This window comes from Oncorhynchus tshawytscha, linkage group LG30 (assembly GCF_018296145.1).
Source record: "Oncorhynchus tshawytscha isolate Ot180627B linkage group LG30, Otsh_v2.0, whole genome shotgun sequence".
NCBI lineage: Eukaryota > Metazoa > Chordata > Actinopteri > Salmoniformes > Salmonidae > Oncorhynchus > Oncorhynchus tshawytscha.
In genome coordinates, this window is record NC_056458.1 from 1853904 (window position 1) to 1870000 (window position 16097).

The following is a 16097-nucleotide window of genomic DNA, read 5'->3' on the forward strand; positions in this document are numbered from 1 at the left end:
CTCCGCACACAAACGTAAGGCTCTCCAGAGGGTAGTGAGGTCTGCACAACGCATCACCGGGGGCAAACTACCTGCCCTCCAGGACACCTACACCACCCGATGTCACAGGAAGGCCATAAAGATCATTCAGTACAACATCCACCCGAGCCACTGCCTGTTCACCCTGTTATCATCCAGAAGGCGAGGTCAGTACAGGTGCAGGGACCGAGAGACTGAAAAACAGCTTCTATCTCAAGGCCATCAGACTGTTAAACAGCCACCACTAACATTGAGTGGCTGCTGCCAACACACTGACTCAATTCCAGCCACTTTAATAATGGGAATTGGTGGAAATTGATGTAAAATATATCACTAGCCACTTTAAACAATGCTACTTAATATAATGTTTACATACCCTACATTACTCATCTCATATGTATATGTATATACTGTACCCTATATCATCTACTGCATCTTTATGTAATACATGTATCACTAGCCACTTTAAACTATGCCACTTTGTTTACATACCCTACATTACTCATCTCATATGTATATACTGTACTCGATACCATCTACTGCATCTTGCCTATGCCGTTCTGTACCATCACTCATTCATATTTCTTTATGTACATATTCTTTATCCCTTTACACCTGTGTGTATAAGGTAGTAGTTTTGGAATTGTTAGGTTAGATTACTCGTTGGTTATTACTGCATTGTCGGAACTAGAAGCACAAGCATTTCGCTATACTCGCATTAACATCTGCTAACCATGTGTATGTGACAAATACATTTTATTTTATTTTATTTGATTGAATATGTGTGTGTGTGCGTGCATGTTTTTGTACATATGTGTGTACATGCATGGGTGTTTGCCTGTGCATGGGGACACTGAGTGTACAAAACATTAAGGACACCTTCCTAATATTGAGTTGCACCCTTCCCCTTTTGAGTTCAGAACAGCCTCAATTCGTTGGGGCATGGACTCTACAAGGTGTTGAAAGCTTTCCATAGGGATGCTGGCCCATGTTGACTCCAATGCTTCCCACAGTTGTGTCAAGTTGGTTGGATGTCCTTTGGGTGGAAAATGTTGAGTGTGAAAAACCCAGCAGCGTTGCAGTTCTTGAAGTAGCGTAACTTTGGTTTTAGAGGTGGACGAGATATAATTATTATATTATTAAAAAATGTTTTTTATCCAGTCCATAAACACTCCAAACAGCATAGCCAATATTCGGAGGCATCCGCATGGTCCTAAAGCACACTGTTGCCTCGTTTATTATCACAATCCAATAATAAAACTGGGGGGGAAATGCAATTTTAGGATGTGGGGGGGACATGCCCCCCATCCCCAGTGAAAGTTGCACCCCTGGTTCTTGACACAAACCGGTGTGCCTGGCACCTCCTTCCATAATCCGTTCAAAGGCACTTACATTTTTCCTGTTAACACTCTGAATGGCACACATACACAATCCATGTCTCAATTGTCTCAAGACTAAAAAATAGTTTTTTAACCTGTCTCCTCCATTTCACACTGATTGAAGTGGATTTAACAAGTGTCATCAATAAGGGATCATAGCTTTCACCTGGATTCACCTGGTCAGTCTATGTCATGGAAAGGACAGATGTCATACATTTTTTGTACACTCAATGTATGTGTGTCCCTGTGCAGAGATCCGGCAGGCGTTCCGGGTGCTGGACCGGGATGGGAACGGGTTCATCTCTAAGCAGGAGCTGGGCATGGCTATGAGGTCCCTGGGATACATGCCTAGCGAGGTGGAGCTGGCCATCATCATGCAGAGACTGGACATGGACGGTGAGACATAAGAATGAAAGACACACACACACACACACACACATTGGCCTATACTGTATGTAGGCACACACACTGAAAGTCTTAGTCTGTGATTTCCTAAATGCATTTTTCCAAGGTTAAGGAATCAATTACACCTCCAAGTCTCAGCAGTGTGTGAGAGTGTGTTCATGCTGTATGTACACTGTGTCTGTGTTTGCATTAACCCTATATACCAGGTTCTCTGTGTAAACCACTCTGCATTAAACAGCTTTGACAAAATGCTTTGCGGATGACTGTGTGCACACACACACACACACACACAAGCGCACACACTCGCATGCACACACACACACACACACACATAGGGACGGCTCCAGGCATAAGCGACATCATCATTTGCTTAGGGCCTCCGACTGCTAGGGGGAGTTTAGGAACACAGTTCCTTTCTCAACTTATTGATGAGAGTTATAATAGTAGAATGCACAAGGTGCAGTTTAGACATTTGGTTGTCCATCTGCAGTTTTTCTCTTGTTATGTTAGTCACCGATAGTCACTCAATTAGCATGCCAGCTAACAATCTTTTAATTGGTAAGTTAATATAGCCAGCTGTCATGGCCGAATACCAACCGGGCACTCAGAGCAGGTGCCCAGGGGTCCTGACCTCCAGGGGTTCCCCATTGATTTTGTCAGTCACTCTCACTCAGATATAATTAACATGGAAACAGTATTGGCAAAATTTATAGAATTGCAGGAAATTAGCTTTAAAACTGCAAATTCTTCTCTCTGCTCTATGGTAAAAAAACGGGACCCCAAAAAGCTAAGGCCTGAACACACACACAGGTTGCTCTCTGAAAGGCAAATCTATGTGTGCGTGTATGTGTGTGTGAGTCAAATTACATTTTATTTGTCACATGCGCCAAATATAACAAGTGTATACCTTACTGTGAAATGCTTACTTACAAGCCCTTAACCAACGATGCAGTTAAAAATAATGATAAGAGTTAAGAAAGAGTTAAGAAAATATTTACTAAATAAACTGAAGTAAAGAAAAGTAACACAATAAATAACAACAACAAGGCTATATACAGGGGGCACCGGTACCGAGTCAATGTGCAGGGGTATGAGTTAGTCGAGGTAATTGAGGTAATATGTACGTGTAGGTAGGGGTAAAGTGTCTATGCATAGATAATGAACAGTGAGTAGCAGCAGCATAAAAAAAGGGGGGGTCAATGCAAATAGTCATATGATTATAGTACCAGTCAATGTTTGGACAAGTAACGCTCGAACTCCATTGACAGCAAAGCTAGGTGATCACGCACCAGCTGGGAGAAAGACGGCCCAGTCTCAGTCTCTCTGAAAATCCACGCTAATGTTTGGAACATGTCAAATATTGCCCCTGTCCACTGTCCCCACAGTTCCAGTTTGGCTTTGAATGAAGCCACTTTATCTGCCAACTTAGCATTTCGCTACACTCGCATTGACATCTGCTAACCATGTGTATGTGACAAATAACATTTGATTTGATTTGACTTAAAGACAGTTGTCATTCTCCCCTGAAGTGACCGATTGAGTTCGTTGTGCAGGTTGAATAAGTCGCACAGGTAAGCGAGTTTTGCGACCCATTCCTCATCATTGAAATGTGCTGCCAGTGGTGACTTCTTTTTGAAAGAAATCTCTGCAGCAGCTCTCGTAACTCAAACACTCTGGCAAGCGATCTCCCCCAGGATAGCCATCTGACTTCAGTGTATAAGAGAAGGTGTTTGTGCTCTGCGTCCATTTCCTCACAAAGCTGCCCAATCAGACGCGAGTTATGGGTGTGTGCTTTGATGTGATTGATAACTTTAATAACATCATTCAATATGACGTTAAATTCAGGTGACATTTTTCGGCTAGCCAGCATTTCTCTGTGCATGACACAGTGCTTAGACTCACGTTCAGGCTCAGCCTCTTTAACCCGGTAGTGAAACCAGACAGCCGTCCAGTCATGGCAGCAGCCCCGTCCGTACACACGCCAACACAGAATGACCAATCCAATTTTCCTGACATGTATAATCATCCAAAGACTTGAAAAGTTCTGTGGCCGCTGTGTTAGTCGGCAGGGACAGCGCACACAACATATCCTTATGCACATCATCCTGAACTATATATCACACATAAACAAGCAGTATTGCCTTGTTGTCGACATCGTTAGATTTGTCAACCTGGATTGCATACCACGGTGACTCGTTAATAAACAAATTAGGAACATTTGAGCAGTCTTGACACAACATTTTGAACAGCAATGCAATGGTTAAAAACTTTGCACATGCACTGCTGCCACCTATTGGTTAATATCTGAATTGCATGTGGGGTATAATAATATGTTATGGCCTTTCTCTTAGATTTCATGATGATGGTACACTTTTTAAAAAGTTTTGTGCTTTCTTTGTATTATCTTTTACCATATCTAATGTGTTATATTCTCCTACATTCCGTTCACATTTCCACAAACTTCAAAGTGTTTCCTTTCAAATGGTACCAAGAAATGCATGTTCTTGCTTCAGGGCCTGAGCTACAAGGAGTTAGATTTGGGCATGTCATTTAAGGAACAAATTGGAAAAAAGGGTCCGATTCTTAAGAGGTTTTAAGCCTCTAAACAATTGTGCCTCAACGTCCTCCGCTATTTCATCAATTCGCCTAGTGATGGTGGTAGCCGAAAGAGGAACCTGTGATATATTTTTAGCTGCAGCCTATCCTAAGAGTTCACAGCAAATGTCCTTAGCAGCAGGTAGAATCAGCTCCTTGCCAATAGTGAAAGGCTTCTTGGCCTTAGCAATACGGCTAGCCACTAAGTATGATGCTCTCAGTGCAGCCACGTTTGTTAATGTGGTGGCTTCCAAGACTTGCTTCTGTCCTTCTTGTTCACGTTTTCTTCTTTCAAAGAATTCAACAGGTTTGTCTTTAAGTGCAGGGTGCTTGGATTCGATGTGCCGAAGCAGTTTTGAGGGCTTCATTGCCTTGTTAGATAGCCTATCTCCACATACTACGCACAGGGGGCTAGGAGCATGTGAGTCACCTGTCGCAATAAAGCCATATTTTAGGTAGGACTCATCATATTTTCTATTGAATGAGGCTTTCTTTTTTTTAAGTCTCAGGCTCTGCTGTCTCTGTATTATCGACATCGTCGTTGGGCCTTTGATCTCTCTTACCCCTTCCGAAGAATCTCTCCAGCGACGTTTGTGTGTTCTTATTCATGTCAGCTAACGTAGCTAGCTAGTCCAATGTTGGCGGGCAACACAGCTCCCACAGACCGTGATGAACTCATTACACAAGTTCAAAATCTGTAAACTGTTGTGGGTGTGACAGAGATAATTAGAGTGGTGAGAAAAAGATGAACAGACTGCACCAAGTTCAATGTATTTACTACACAAATAGCATATAATTATATACAATTATTATTTGATTTTACCGATTAAAACAATTTAAAATGAATGTATCCTTTCCGTGCGGCCTGGTAGAGAATGTGCCCAGGGGTTGGGGACCGGTGGTCTACAAGACTGTGTGTGTGTGTGTGTGTGTCTGTCTGTCTGTCTAGGTGATGGCCAGGTGGACTTTGAAGAGTTTGTGACCATACTGGGACCCAAACTTCTGTCGTCTGAGACCAGAGAAGGTTTCCGAGGAAGCACCATCGATAACATCTTCTGGCAGGTAGGACCACATAGTCCTCTCTTCTCTTGACTTCACGTATCTTCTATTTTCTCCTGCCATATCCTATTCTCTACTCTTCTCTTCAGTTCTGGTCTCTTGGGCCAAAACTGGTTGAATCAACATTGTTTCCACGCAATTTCAACCCAACAATTCAATGTGATGATGTCGAATCAACGTTGAAAACTGATTGGATTTTTTAAAAGTCATCAATGTAAGGATGTCTTTGCCCAGTGGGTTCTCGCCTCTCTTCTCTTCTATTTTTCTGCTCTTTTCTCAAATCAAATTGTATTTGTCACATGCGCTGAATATAAGCCCTTAACCAACAATGCAGTTTTAAGAAAATAACCCCCCTCCAAAAAAATTAAGATAGAAGAAAAACAAATAATTAATGAGCAGCAGTAAATAACAATAGCGGGCCTATATACAGGGGGTACCGGTACAGAGTCAATGTGGAGACTATATACAGGGGGTACCGGTACAGAGTCAATGTGGAGACTATATACAGGGGGTACCGGTACAGAGTCAATGTGGAGACTATATACAGGGGTACTGGTACAGAGTCAATGTGGAGGCTATATACAGGGGTACTGGTACAGAGTCAATGTGGAGGCTATATACAGGGGGGGGTACCGGTACAGAGTCAATGTGGAGGCTATATACAGGGGGTACCGGTACAGAGTCAATGTGGAGGCTATATACAGGGGTACCAGGGGGTACAGAGTCAATGTGGAGACTATATACAGAGTCAGGCTATATACAGGGGTACCGGTACAGAGTCAATGTGGAGGCTATATACAGGGGTACCGGTACAGAGTCAATGTGGAGGCTATATACAGGGGTACCGGTACAGAGTCAATGTGGAGGCTATATACAGGGGTACCGGTACAGAGTCAATGTGGAGGCTATATACAGGGGTACCGGTACAGAGTCAGTGTGGAGGCTATATACAGGGGTACCGGTACAGAGTCAATGTGGAGGCTATATACAGGGGTACTGGTACAGAGTCAGTGTGGAGGCTATATAGTCAGGGGTACCGGTACAGAGTCAATGTGGAGGCTATATACAGGGGGGGGTACCGGTACAGAGTCAATGTGGAGGCTATATACAGGGGTACTGGTACAGAGTCAGTGTGGAGGCTATATACAGGGGGTACTGGTACAGAGTCAGTGTGGAGGCTATATACAGGGGTACCGGTACAGAGTCAATGTGGAGGCTATATACAGGGGTACCAGTACAGAGTCAATGTGGAGGCTATATACAGGGGTACTGGTACAGAGTCAATGTGGAGGCTATATACAGGGTATTACGGTACAGAGTCAATGTGGAGGCTATATACAGGGGTACCGGTACAGAGTCAATGTGGAGGCTATATACAGGGTATTACGGTACAGAGTCAATGTGGAGGCTATATACAGGGGGTACCGGTACAGAGTCGATGTGGAGGCTATATACAGGGGTACCGGTACAGAGTCAATGTGGAGGCTATATACAGGGGTACCGGTACAGAGTCAGTGTGGAGACTATATACAGTGGGGTACCAGTACAGAGTCAATGTGGAGACTATATACAGGGGGTACTGGTACAGAGTCAATGTGGAGACTATATACAGGGGGTACCGGTACAGAGTCAATGTGGAGGCTATATACAGGGGGGTACAGAGTCAATGTGGAGTACAGAGTCAATGTGGAGGCTATATACAGGGGTACCTGGTACAGAGTCAATGTGGAGGCTATATACAGGGGTACCGGTACAGAGTCAATGTGGAGGCTATATACAGGGTATTACGGTACAGAGTCAATGTGGAGGCTATATACAGGGGTACCGGTACAGAGTCGATGTGGAGGCTATATACAGGGGGGTACCGGTACAGAGTCAATGTGGAGGCTATATACAGGGGGTACCGGTACAGAGTCAATGTGGAGGCTATATACAGGGGGGTACCGGTACAGAGTCAATGTGGAGGCTATATACAGGGGGTAGTCAATGTGGAGACTATATACAGGGGTACAGAGTCAATGTGGAGGCTATATACAGGGGTACCAGGGGGTACAGAGTCAATGTGGAGGCTATATACAGGGGGTACCGGTACAGAGTCAATGTGGAGGCTATATACAGGGGGTACCGGTACAGAGTCAATGTGGAGGCTATATACAGGGGTACCGGTACAGAGTCAATGTGGAGGCTATATACAGGGGTACCGGTACAGAGTCAATGTGGAGACTATATACAGGGGGTACCGGTACAGAGTCAATGTGGAGGCTATATACAGGGGTACCAGTACAGAGTCAATGTGGAGGCTATATACAGGGTATTACGGTACAGAGTCAATGTGGAGGCTATATACAGGGTATTACGGTACAGAGTCAATGTGGAGGCTATATACATGTGGGGGTACAGGGGTACTGGTACAGAGTCAATGTGGAGGCTATATACAGGGGTACCAGTACAGAGTCAATGTGGAGGCTATATACAGGGGGTACGGTACAGAGTCAATGTGGAGGCTATATACAGGGGTACCGGTACAGAGTCAATGTGGAGGCTATATACAGGGGGTACCGGTACAGAGTCAATGTGGAGGCTATATACAGGGGTACCAGTTCAGAGTCAATGTGGAGGATATATACAGGGGTACCGGTACAGAGTCAATGTGGAGGCTATATACAGGGGTACCAGTACAGAGTCAATGTGGAGGCTATATACAGGGGTACCGGTACAGAGTCAATGTGGAGGCTATATACAGGGGGTACAGAGTCAATGTGGAGACGGTACAGAGTCAGTGTGGAGGCTATATACAGGGGGTACCAGTACAGAGTCAATGTGGAGGCTATATACAGGGGGTACCAGTTCAGTCAATGTGTCAATATGTGGGGGCACCGGTGTCGACGTAGTTGAGATAATCATGTATATGCAGGTAGGGTTATTAAATTGGCTATGCATAGATGATAACAGAGAGTAGCAGCAGGGTGTGGTGTGGGTGGGGGTGGGGGGATAGTCTAGGTTGCCATTTGATTAGCTGTTCAGGAGTCTTATGGCTTGGGGTAGAAGCTGTTTAGAAGCCTCTTGGACCTAGACTTGACACTCCAGTACCGCTTGCTGTGCGATAGCAGAGAGAACAGTCTATCTCCTTTCTATTCCTTTCTCTTCTCTTTTCCTTTCCTCATTTGCTCTACCCCCTTTCCTTTCATCCTCTTCTCTTCCTTTCTTATTTTCCAGTCCTCTCCTCTCTTCCCCTCTCCTCTCTCCTTTTTTTCTCCATCATCTCTACCCCTTTTCTCGCTTTTTGATGTCTCCTTTATCTCATTTCCCCAAATCCCCATATCCTCCTCTTCTGTTCCCCTCTCCTCCTTCTGCCCCTACTCTCCTCTTCTCCCTCCCTCTGTGATGGCTTCTGCAGTCAAGGCACGTGGAGATGCTTGCTCAAAAAACTGTTTTTGATAGATATTAACACACACACATAGATAGAGATAGAGACCCCATACCTTTGCCTTTTGTCCCATGGTGATGGGGAAAGGGATATTTGGACCCATGTCTTCAAAGGAAAATGACATGCCAGGGTGTGTGTGTGCATGTGTGTGTGTGCGTACATCCGTGTGTGCATGTGTACAGGCTTCAAAGTAATTCTAGGGGGGGTCTCTGCATCAGAGAAAGGAGAGAGAAAGGAGAGCTTTCGGGCTCCCAGAGTGATGCAGTGGTCTAAGACACTGCATCTCTGTGCAAGAGGCGTCACTGCAGTACCTGGATCGAATCCAGGCTGCATGACATCCGGCCGTGATTGGGAGTCCCATAGGGCAGCGCACAATTGACCCAGCGTCCTCCGGGTTTGGCCGGGGTAGGCCGTCATTGTAAATAAGAATTTGTTCCTAACTGACTTGCCTAGTTAAATAAAGGTTACATTTTCTTCTCTCATGTATTTTCCAGTCCTCTCCTCTCTTCTTTCTTCTCCATCATCTCTACTCTTTGTATTTCTGTTTCTTCTCTTTTTGATCTCTCCTTTTTGTCCCATGATGATGGGGAAAGGGATATTTGGGCCCATGTCTCCAAAGTAAAAAGACACGCCAGGGTGTGTGTGTGTGTGCATGTATGCGTGCGTAGTGTATTTCAATTTACTTCTGTTCAGCGAAAATATGTGTTTTCGGGGAAAGTTAAACAAAACTACTTTTAATTCAGTGGTTTTTGCTGCATTATAAAAAGGGTTGAGATAGAGAGAGAAAACAAGGGAAAAGGGAAGACAGAACAACAACTGAGTGACAGGCAGAGAGTTGACACACGGAGAGAAGGGGGCATGGAGAGAAATGTTTTATTAAAGACAGAAAGGGAATAAGAAACAGAAAGGGAATGAAGCATGAAACACACTGAGAATCTTACTGCCAATAGACTGCTGATAGGTACTTATCACAGTGGGAGACCGTTCTTGCTAGAACAAAAGCGGTACCTGTTGATTGCCAACACGGTAGCGACGAACCTACCGATTTGTACTTGTAAAATCGCAATGCTCGTCAGTGGCCAACAACTTGACTTTGAGCCAATCAGAGAGCACGATCCCCCACGTGAGGAGACACCAAAAATTGGGGGAAAAGGCATTTTCTCTGTGCATCCACGGATGAGCTCATCACACTTTTATGCAATGTAGGCTAGGGGACGGTAGCTAGCTAAATGCACAGACGCAATGCACGCAACCCTAAATACTTCCTCCAAGCTAGCTAACCAGTGTAGCTAGTATTGACATAATTAAAGCACAATAGATTGGCTAGTTTCCATGAAACAGCTGCCTGTGTTAGCTGCTGAGTTCATGCATTATCCTTAGCTAGGTAGCTAAACTCAGCAAAAAAAAGAAACATCCCTTTTTCAGGACCCTGTCTTTCAAAGAACTCGTAAAAATCCAAATAACTTCACAGATCTTCACTGTAAAGGGTTTGCTTTTCGCAATCTGGTACAGTAATAGTGTAGACCGACCTAAAATCAATAAATTATCAATTGGGCATACTTGAACTTGTTAGTAAAGAAATAAAGGCGATCCTCTAAATGAGTGATGAAAAAGCTGGAAAAGCTGAAAAAGCAATGGAGAAAGAAATAAAAAAACAAGCTAAAAGGTACCGTCAATACTGTTTAAATGGACGCTAAAGAACTTAAAAAGGAAAATATGTCCCTGAGATACAGACTAGATCTATGCGAGAAAATCTGGTACTTACTAAGTATTAAAGAAAATGAGGGAGAAGATCCTGAAAGTGTGGTGAAATAATTCCTTCTTACAGCACTACAGATCCCAGGCGATACTGTCTACAAAATCAAACGCTAACATGTACACCGTTTCGGATAGAGGAAAGCAATACGAACACCCACTCGTTGCCAAATTTGCATTCTTTAAAGATAAAATAATGTTTGACTAGAGACTCGCTGGCAGGAAAGTAGGAATGAATGATCAGTCCCTGAAGAAAATTGTAGACCGGCTTAAAGTTCTGTAACCACTCTTCAAGGTGAATAGACTTGAAGGGAATCGTGTAGCTCTCGTAGTCGATAAACTGTACATTGTTAACCAACTGTTCCTAAGACACCAAGACTGTATTGTAATTGTAACGGTTCTCTTGGGGTGAAGTAGAGGCGGACCAAAACGCAGCGTGGTTATATTGATTCATGTTTAATAAAAACAGATAAACACGAACACTACAAAACAATAAACGTGGAAAACCAAAAACAGCCCTGCCCAAAATACAACAATTGATAAAGAAATAAACTACAAATACACTATACCTTTCAAGATAGGGAATGTTGTAAAATAATTAGTATTCAACTTTCTATTCATAGTATTAATAAATAGATAAGACAGCGTTAGAAGAAAGGATCATTGGTGGTGCAGTGGTCTAAGGCACTGTATCGCAGTGCTAGCTGTGCCACCAGAGATTCTGGGTTCGAGCCCAGGCTCTGTTGCAGCCGGTCGCGACTGGGAGGCCCATGGGGCGGCGCACAATTGGCCCAGCATTGTCCGGGTTAGGGAGGGTTTGGCCGGCAGGGATATTCTTGTCTCATCGCACACTAGTGACTCCTGTGGCGGGCCGAAGCACAGTGTACGCTGGCCAGGTGTACGGTGTTTCCTCCGACACATTGGTGCGGCTGGCTTCCAGGTTGGATGTGCATTGTGTCAAGAAGCAGTGCGGCTTGGTTGGGTTGTGTTTCGGAGGACGCATGGCTCTCGACCTTCGCCTCTCCCGAGTCCGTACGGGAGTTACAGCGATGAGACAAGACTGTAACTACCAATTGGATACCACGAAATTGAGGAGAAAAAAAGGGGTAAAATAATAATAAATAACTATTTTTCTAATAATATAAGGAACTGGAACACGAAAGTATTCAAAAGCCTGAAATTAGGTAGGAATCAACATGGTAGGGATAAGAACACAGCAAATAGTACATAGAATGCACAGTATGTGGGTATGTGCAGGTGTATTGTGATGGAAGGTGGGGTGTGTGATTTTGTGTTTGGAAAAGTATGCAGTTGAGTGAAAAAGGAAAATGGTTGCAAATGACAGAGCCAGCCCGTTTGTGCCTGCAAGCATTGGTTGTGACAGAGAGAGCTTTCAATTCTGTGCAGATATATGATATATTTTAAAATAAGTTTATTTATTGTCCTATCATGATGGAACAGCCCCCAACCCTATACCCTAGACACCCACCTGACCGACCCACACACTAAGGAGAAGTCCTTATCTGTTTAATAGGCTTACTGCAAGTAGCCTATATAATATGCAGCCAAGAGAGATAAGCGTGTTCAGAGACCCACTAACGCAGCACTGCCCCCTCAAGAGTCTGAGCCTGCCTGGCAGGGTTGGTCCAACAAAGCCAAAGCCCCCAAGGAATTTCTCAAATCTGCTAATAAGAACCTTGATGACCTTGTACCTAGCTGGTGGGGATTCCGGGGACGCCCCCACCCAGGTAGTGACAGTGCTGGCAACACTAGCTGCAGTAACCCATGGGGAGGAGGGTCACACTTGGACAATCAGAGAGGGGGCAAATTATTGTGGCCCTGGTGGCACAAAATAATCAAATGGTCTGACTGCACAGAGATACTTTGAGAAATGGTCACAACAATCAGTGTGTGTGTGTTTCAGGGTAGGGGGGGGGTGTATCTGAGCTCCATCACTTCGGACTTGACGTTGGATAATCAAATCTCCCCATTCTTGCTCAATTTTGCATGCCTTCTCAAACAGCTACAACTGTATATGCATTGGCACATCAAGTCTTCTCTTCAGCTGGCCTCAGGGATGGAACATCTGAAACTTGTGGTTGTTTGTGGAGGAACGGTTGGGAGTGTGTGTGTATGTGTGTGAGTGTGTGTGTCCCACATCTGTTGCTATGGGGTAATGATGTTACGGACAATACAGGATGAATCTTAATAATTGTTTGGCAAATAATAATCGCTTGGCAAAAATGTAATTGTTGTATTGCCAACTTTGTTATAGGTAACAATCCTTTGTGTGAACTGCCTAATGTCACTTTGCTGGAGTCTAGAGCAAGCACCATCATATGGCCTACCTGTATGCAGCAGAGATTGCAGGATTGGATGGAAAGCATGATCTGTCTGTAGCCTTTTCCTTTCTTACAAATATCGTAATTTATTTGCCAGAATATTTTACATCTTCATTCCATAGTTATTAAAGGTAGTGCCATGTTTCAGCAATCTTTAGACATATAGCCAGTACCACCACTGAGGTATATCATTATTTTTTGGGGGGGGCACACGGGGAGTGTGGTTGAGTCAGGTTGGAGACCTGAGGCAACTCCCCGTGCTTACCTTGGAGAGCAAGTGACTGGTCAGGCCCCGTGCTATGGGGTGATGTGCACTGTGTCTCGGTTGAGCATTCACAGAGCGGTGTGCTCGGTGCCAGCGTCCTGCATTTGCCGGGTGGTAGTGGGCATCCAGCCAGAACGGGTTGTGCCAGCTCTGCACTCGAGACCGCCAGTGCGCCTTCACGGCCCAGTGTATCCGGTGCCTCGGCCAAGGAAGAAGCCTCCTGTATGTCTCCCCAGCCTGGTGAGTCCTGTGCCTGCTCCCAGAGCCAGGCCTCCTGTGTGTCTCTCCACTCCAGAGACGGCCTCCAGAGACGGCCTCCAGTCCGGTGCCTCCAGAGACGGATAATATTAATGTAGGTAGGCTACTCTGTTTTGCCAGGCAAAACCTGAGAAAATTTAACAAGAGCTTTCTGACCCAGTGTATCCGGTGCCTCCAGAGACAGCCTCCAGCCCGGAGCCTCCAGAGACGGCCTCCAGCCCGGAGCCTCCAGAGACGGCCTCCATCAGACGAGCGTTACAAGTCCACACATCTGTAAAATACTTATCATTAAAAAAACAATATTGACTTGTCGATCCAGGGACAACAGGAATGTCAACCACTTGGAGAAATCAGGACAAGAGTCTTGCAAAAGGTTAAAAATAGCCCTGTAAGACACCTGCCTGGTAGACACCATTCTAAATCAAATAAAATTGTATTTGTCACACACATTTAGCAGATGTTATTGTGGGTGTAGCGAAATGCTTCTGTTTCTAGCTCCAACAGTGCGGTAATATCTAACAATTCACAACAATACACACAACCTAAAAGCAAAATAATGGAATTAAGGAATGTATAAATATTAAGATGAGCAATGTCGGGATGGCATAGACTAAAATACGGTAGAATATAATACAGTATCAAATCAAATCACATTTTATTTGTCACATACACATGGTTAGCAGATGTTAATGCGAGTGTAGCAAAATGCTTGTGCTTCTAGTTCCGACAATGCAGTAATAACCAACGAGTAATCTAACCTAACAATTCCATAACTACTACCTTATATACACAAGTGTAAAGGGATAAAGAACATGTACATAAAGAAATATGAATGAGTGATGGTACAGAACGGCATAGGCAAGATGCAGTGGATGGTATCGAGTACAGTATATACATATGAGATGAGTAATGTAGGGTATGTAAACATATAAAAGTGGTATTGTTTAAAGTGGCTGGTGAAACATGTATTACATAAAGATGGCCAGATGCAGTAGATGACAAAGAGTACAGTATATACGTATACATATGAGATAAATAATGTAGGGTATGTAAACATTATATTAAGTGGCATTGTTTAAAGTGGCTAGTGATACATTTTTACATCAATTCCCATCAGTATATACATTTGAGATGAGTCAAGCAAAAGTAAGCTAATATTATTAAAGTGACTAGTGTTCCATTATTAAAGTTACCAGTGGTTTTAAGTTTATGTATACGGAGCAGCAGCCTCTAAGGTTACGTAACCAGGTGGAAGCCGTCTAGTGATGGCTATTTAACAGTCTGATGGCCTTGAGATAGAAGCTGTTTCTCGGTCCCAGCTTTGATGCACCGGTACTGGCCTTGCCTTCTGGATGATAGCGGGGTGAACAGGTAGTGGCTCGGGTGGTTGTTGTCCTTGATTATCCTTTTGACCTTCCTGTGTCATCGGGTTCTGGAGAGCACTACGATTGCCGGCGGTGCAGTTTCCTTACCAGGCGGTGATACTGCCCGACAGGATACTCTCAATTGTACATCTGTAAAGGTTTGAGGGTTTTAGGTGCCAAGCCAAATTTTTCAGCCTCCTGAGGTTGAAGAGGTGTTTTTGCGCCTTCTTCACAACACTGTCTGTGTCTAAATGCTCCCTCTCTCTCTCTTTGTTCTGTCTTTTAGAAGCCAGCGGACAGCAAGTCAAACGCCTATCTGACTGTGATTGATGTGTCTATACACCCTGTCTGTCATCTAGCTCTGTTGACAAGCATACACGCACGCGAGCATGCACGCACAAATACATTCACATTCCTTCACACTCTTCACATACACTGCTGCTACTCTCTGTTTATTATCTATGCATAGTCACTTTACCCCTACCTACATATTACCACAGTTACCTTGACTAACCCGTACCCCTGCACATTGACTCGGTACTGGTACCAATTGTATGTACCATCATTATTGTTCGTAAGTAAGCATTTCACGTTAAGATCTACACCTGTTGTATTTGGTGCATGTGACAAATCAAATTTGATTTGAAACAACACACTAACACTGTAAATCAGCCCTAATGAAACAAGCTTTTAGAATCACAAACGTGTGTGTGTGTGTGTGTGTGTGTGTGTGTGTGTGTGTGTGTGTGAGTGTGTGAGTGTGTGAGTGTGTGAGTGAGTGAGTGAGTGAGTGAGTGAGTGAGTGAGTGAGTGAGTGAGTGAGTGAGTGAGTGAGTGAGTGAGTGTGTGTGTGAGTGAGTGAGTGTGTGTGTGTGTGATAAGATCAAGCAGTCTTGCTGCATTATTGCAGAATGCTCTGCAATGGCGTCTCCATTCTGCTATTATACCACTGGCAGGGCTGTGATATTGTAAGTGGAGGAGATATCTAATGGATTGTGCCTGCATCCCAAATGGCACCCTATTCACTACTGCACTACTTTTGACCAGAGCTCTGCACTATATAAGGAATAGTATGCCATTTGGGATGCAGCCTGTGTGTGTTGTGATAACAGCAGAGGGACGGAAGGGATATTGAATAGTGTGATTAGAGTGTTATTACAGTATTACTGGCCCTTATTGTCCTATTGTACTGTCTAATGGCCCACAACAATGTCACACAATTCCATTTGT

The 16097-nt window shown here is 44.2% G+C and overlaps 1 protein-coding gene across 1 annotated transcript in view; it reads left to right on the forward strand.

The window, feature by feature from the left end:
- LOC121841431 (calcium-binding protein 8-like) overlaps positions 1-16097 on the forward strand; it is a 77678-nt gene that overhangs the window by 18418 nt on the left and 43163 nt on the right. Inside the window, exons 2-3 of the mRNA XM_042309784.1 lie at positions 1650-1793; positions 5347-5459. Of these exons, the coding sequence (XP_042165718.1) occupies positions 1650-1793; positions 5347-5459 (257 nt within the window). The remainder of the gene's footprint in view (positions 1-1649; positions 1794-5346; positions 5460-16097) is intronic.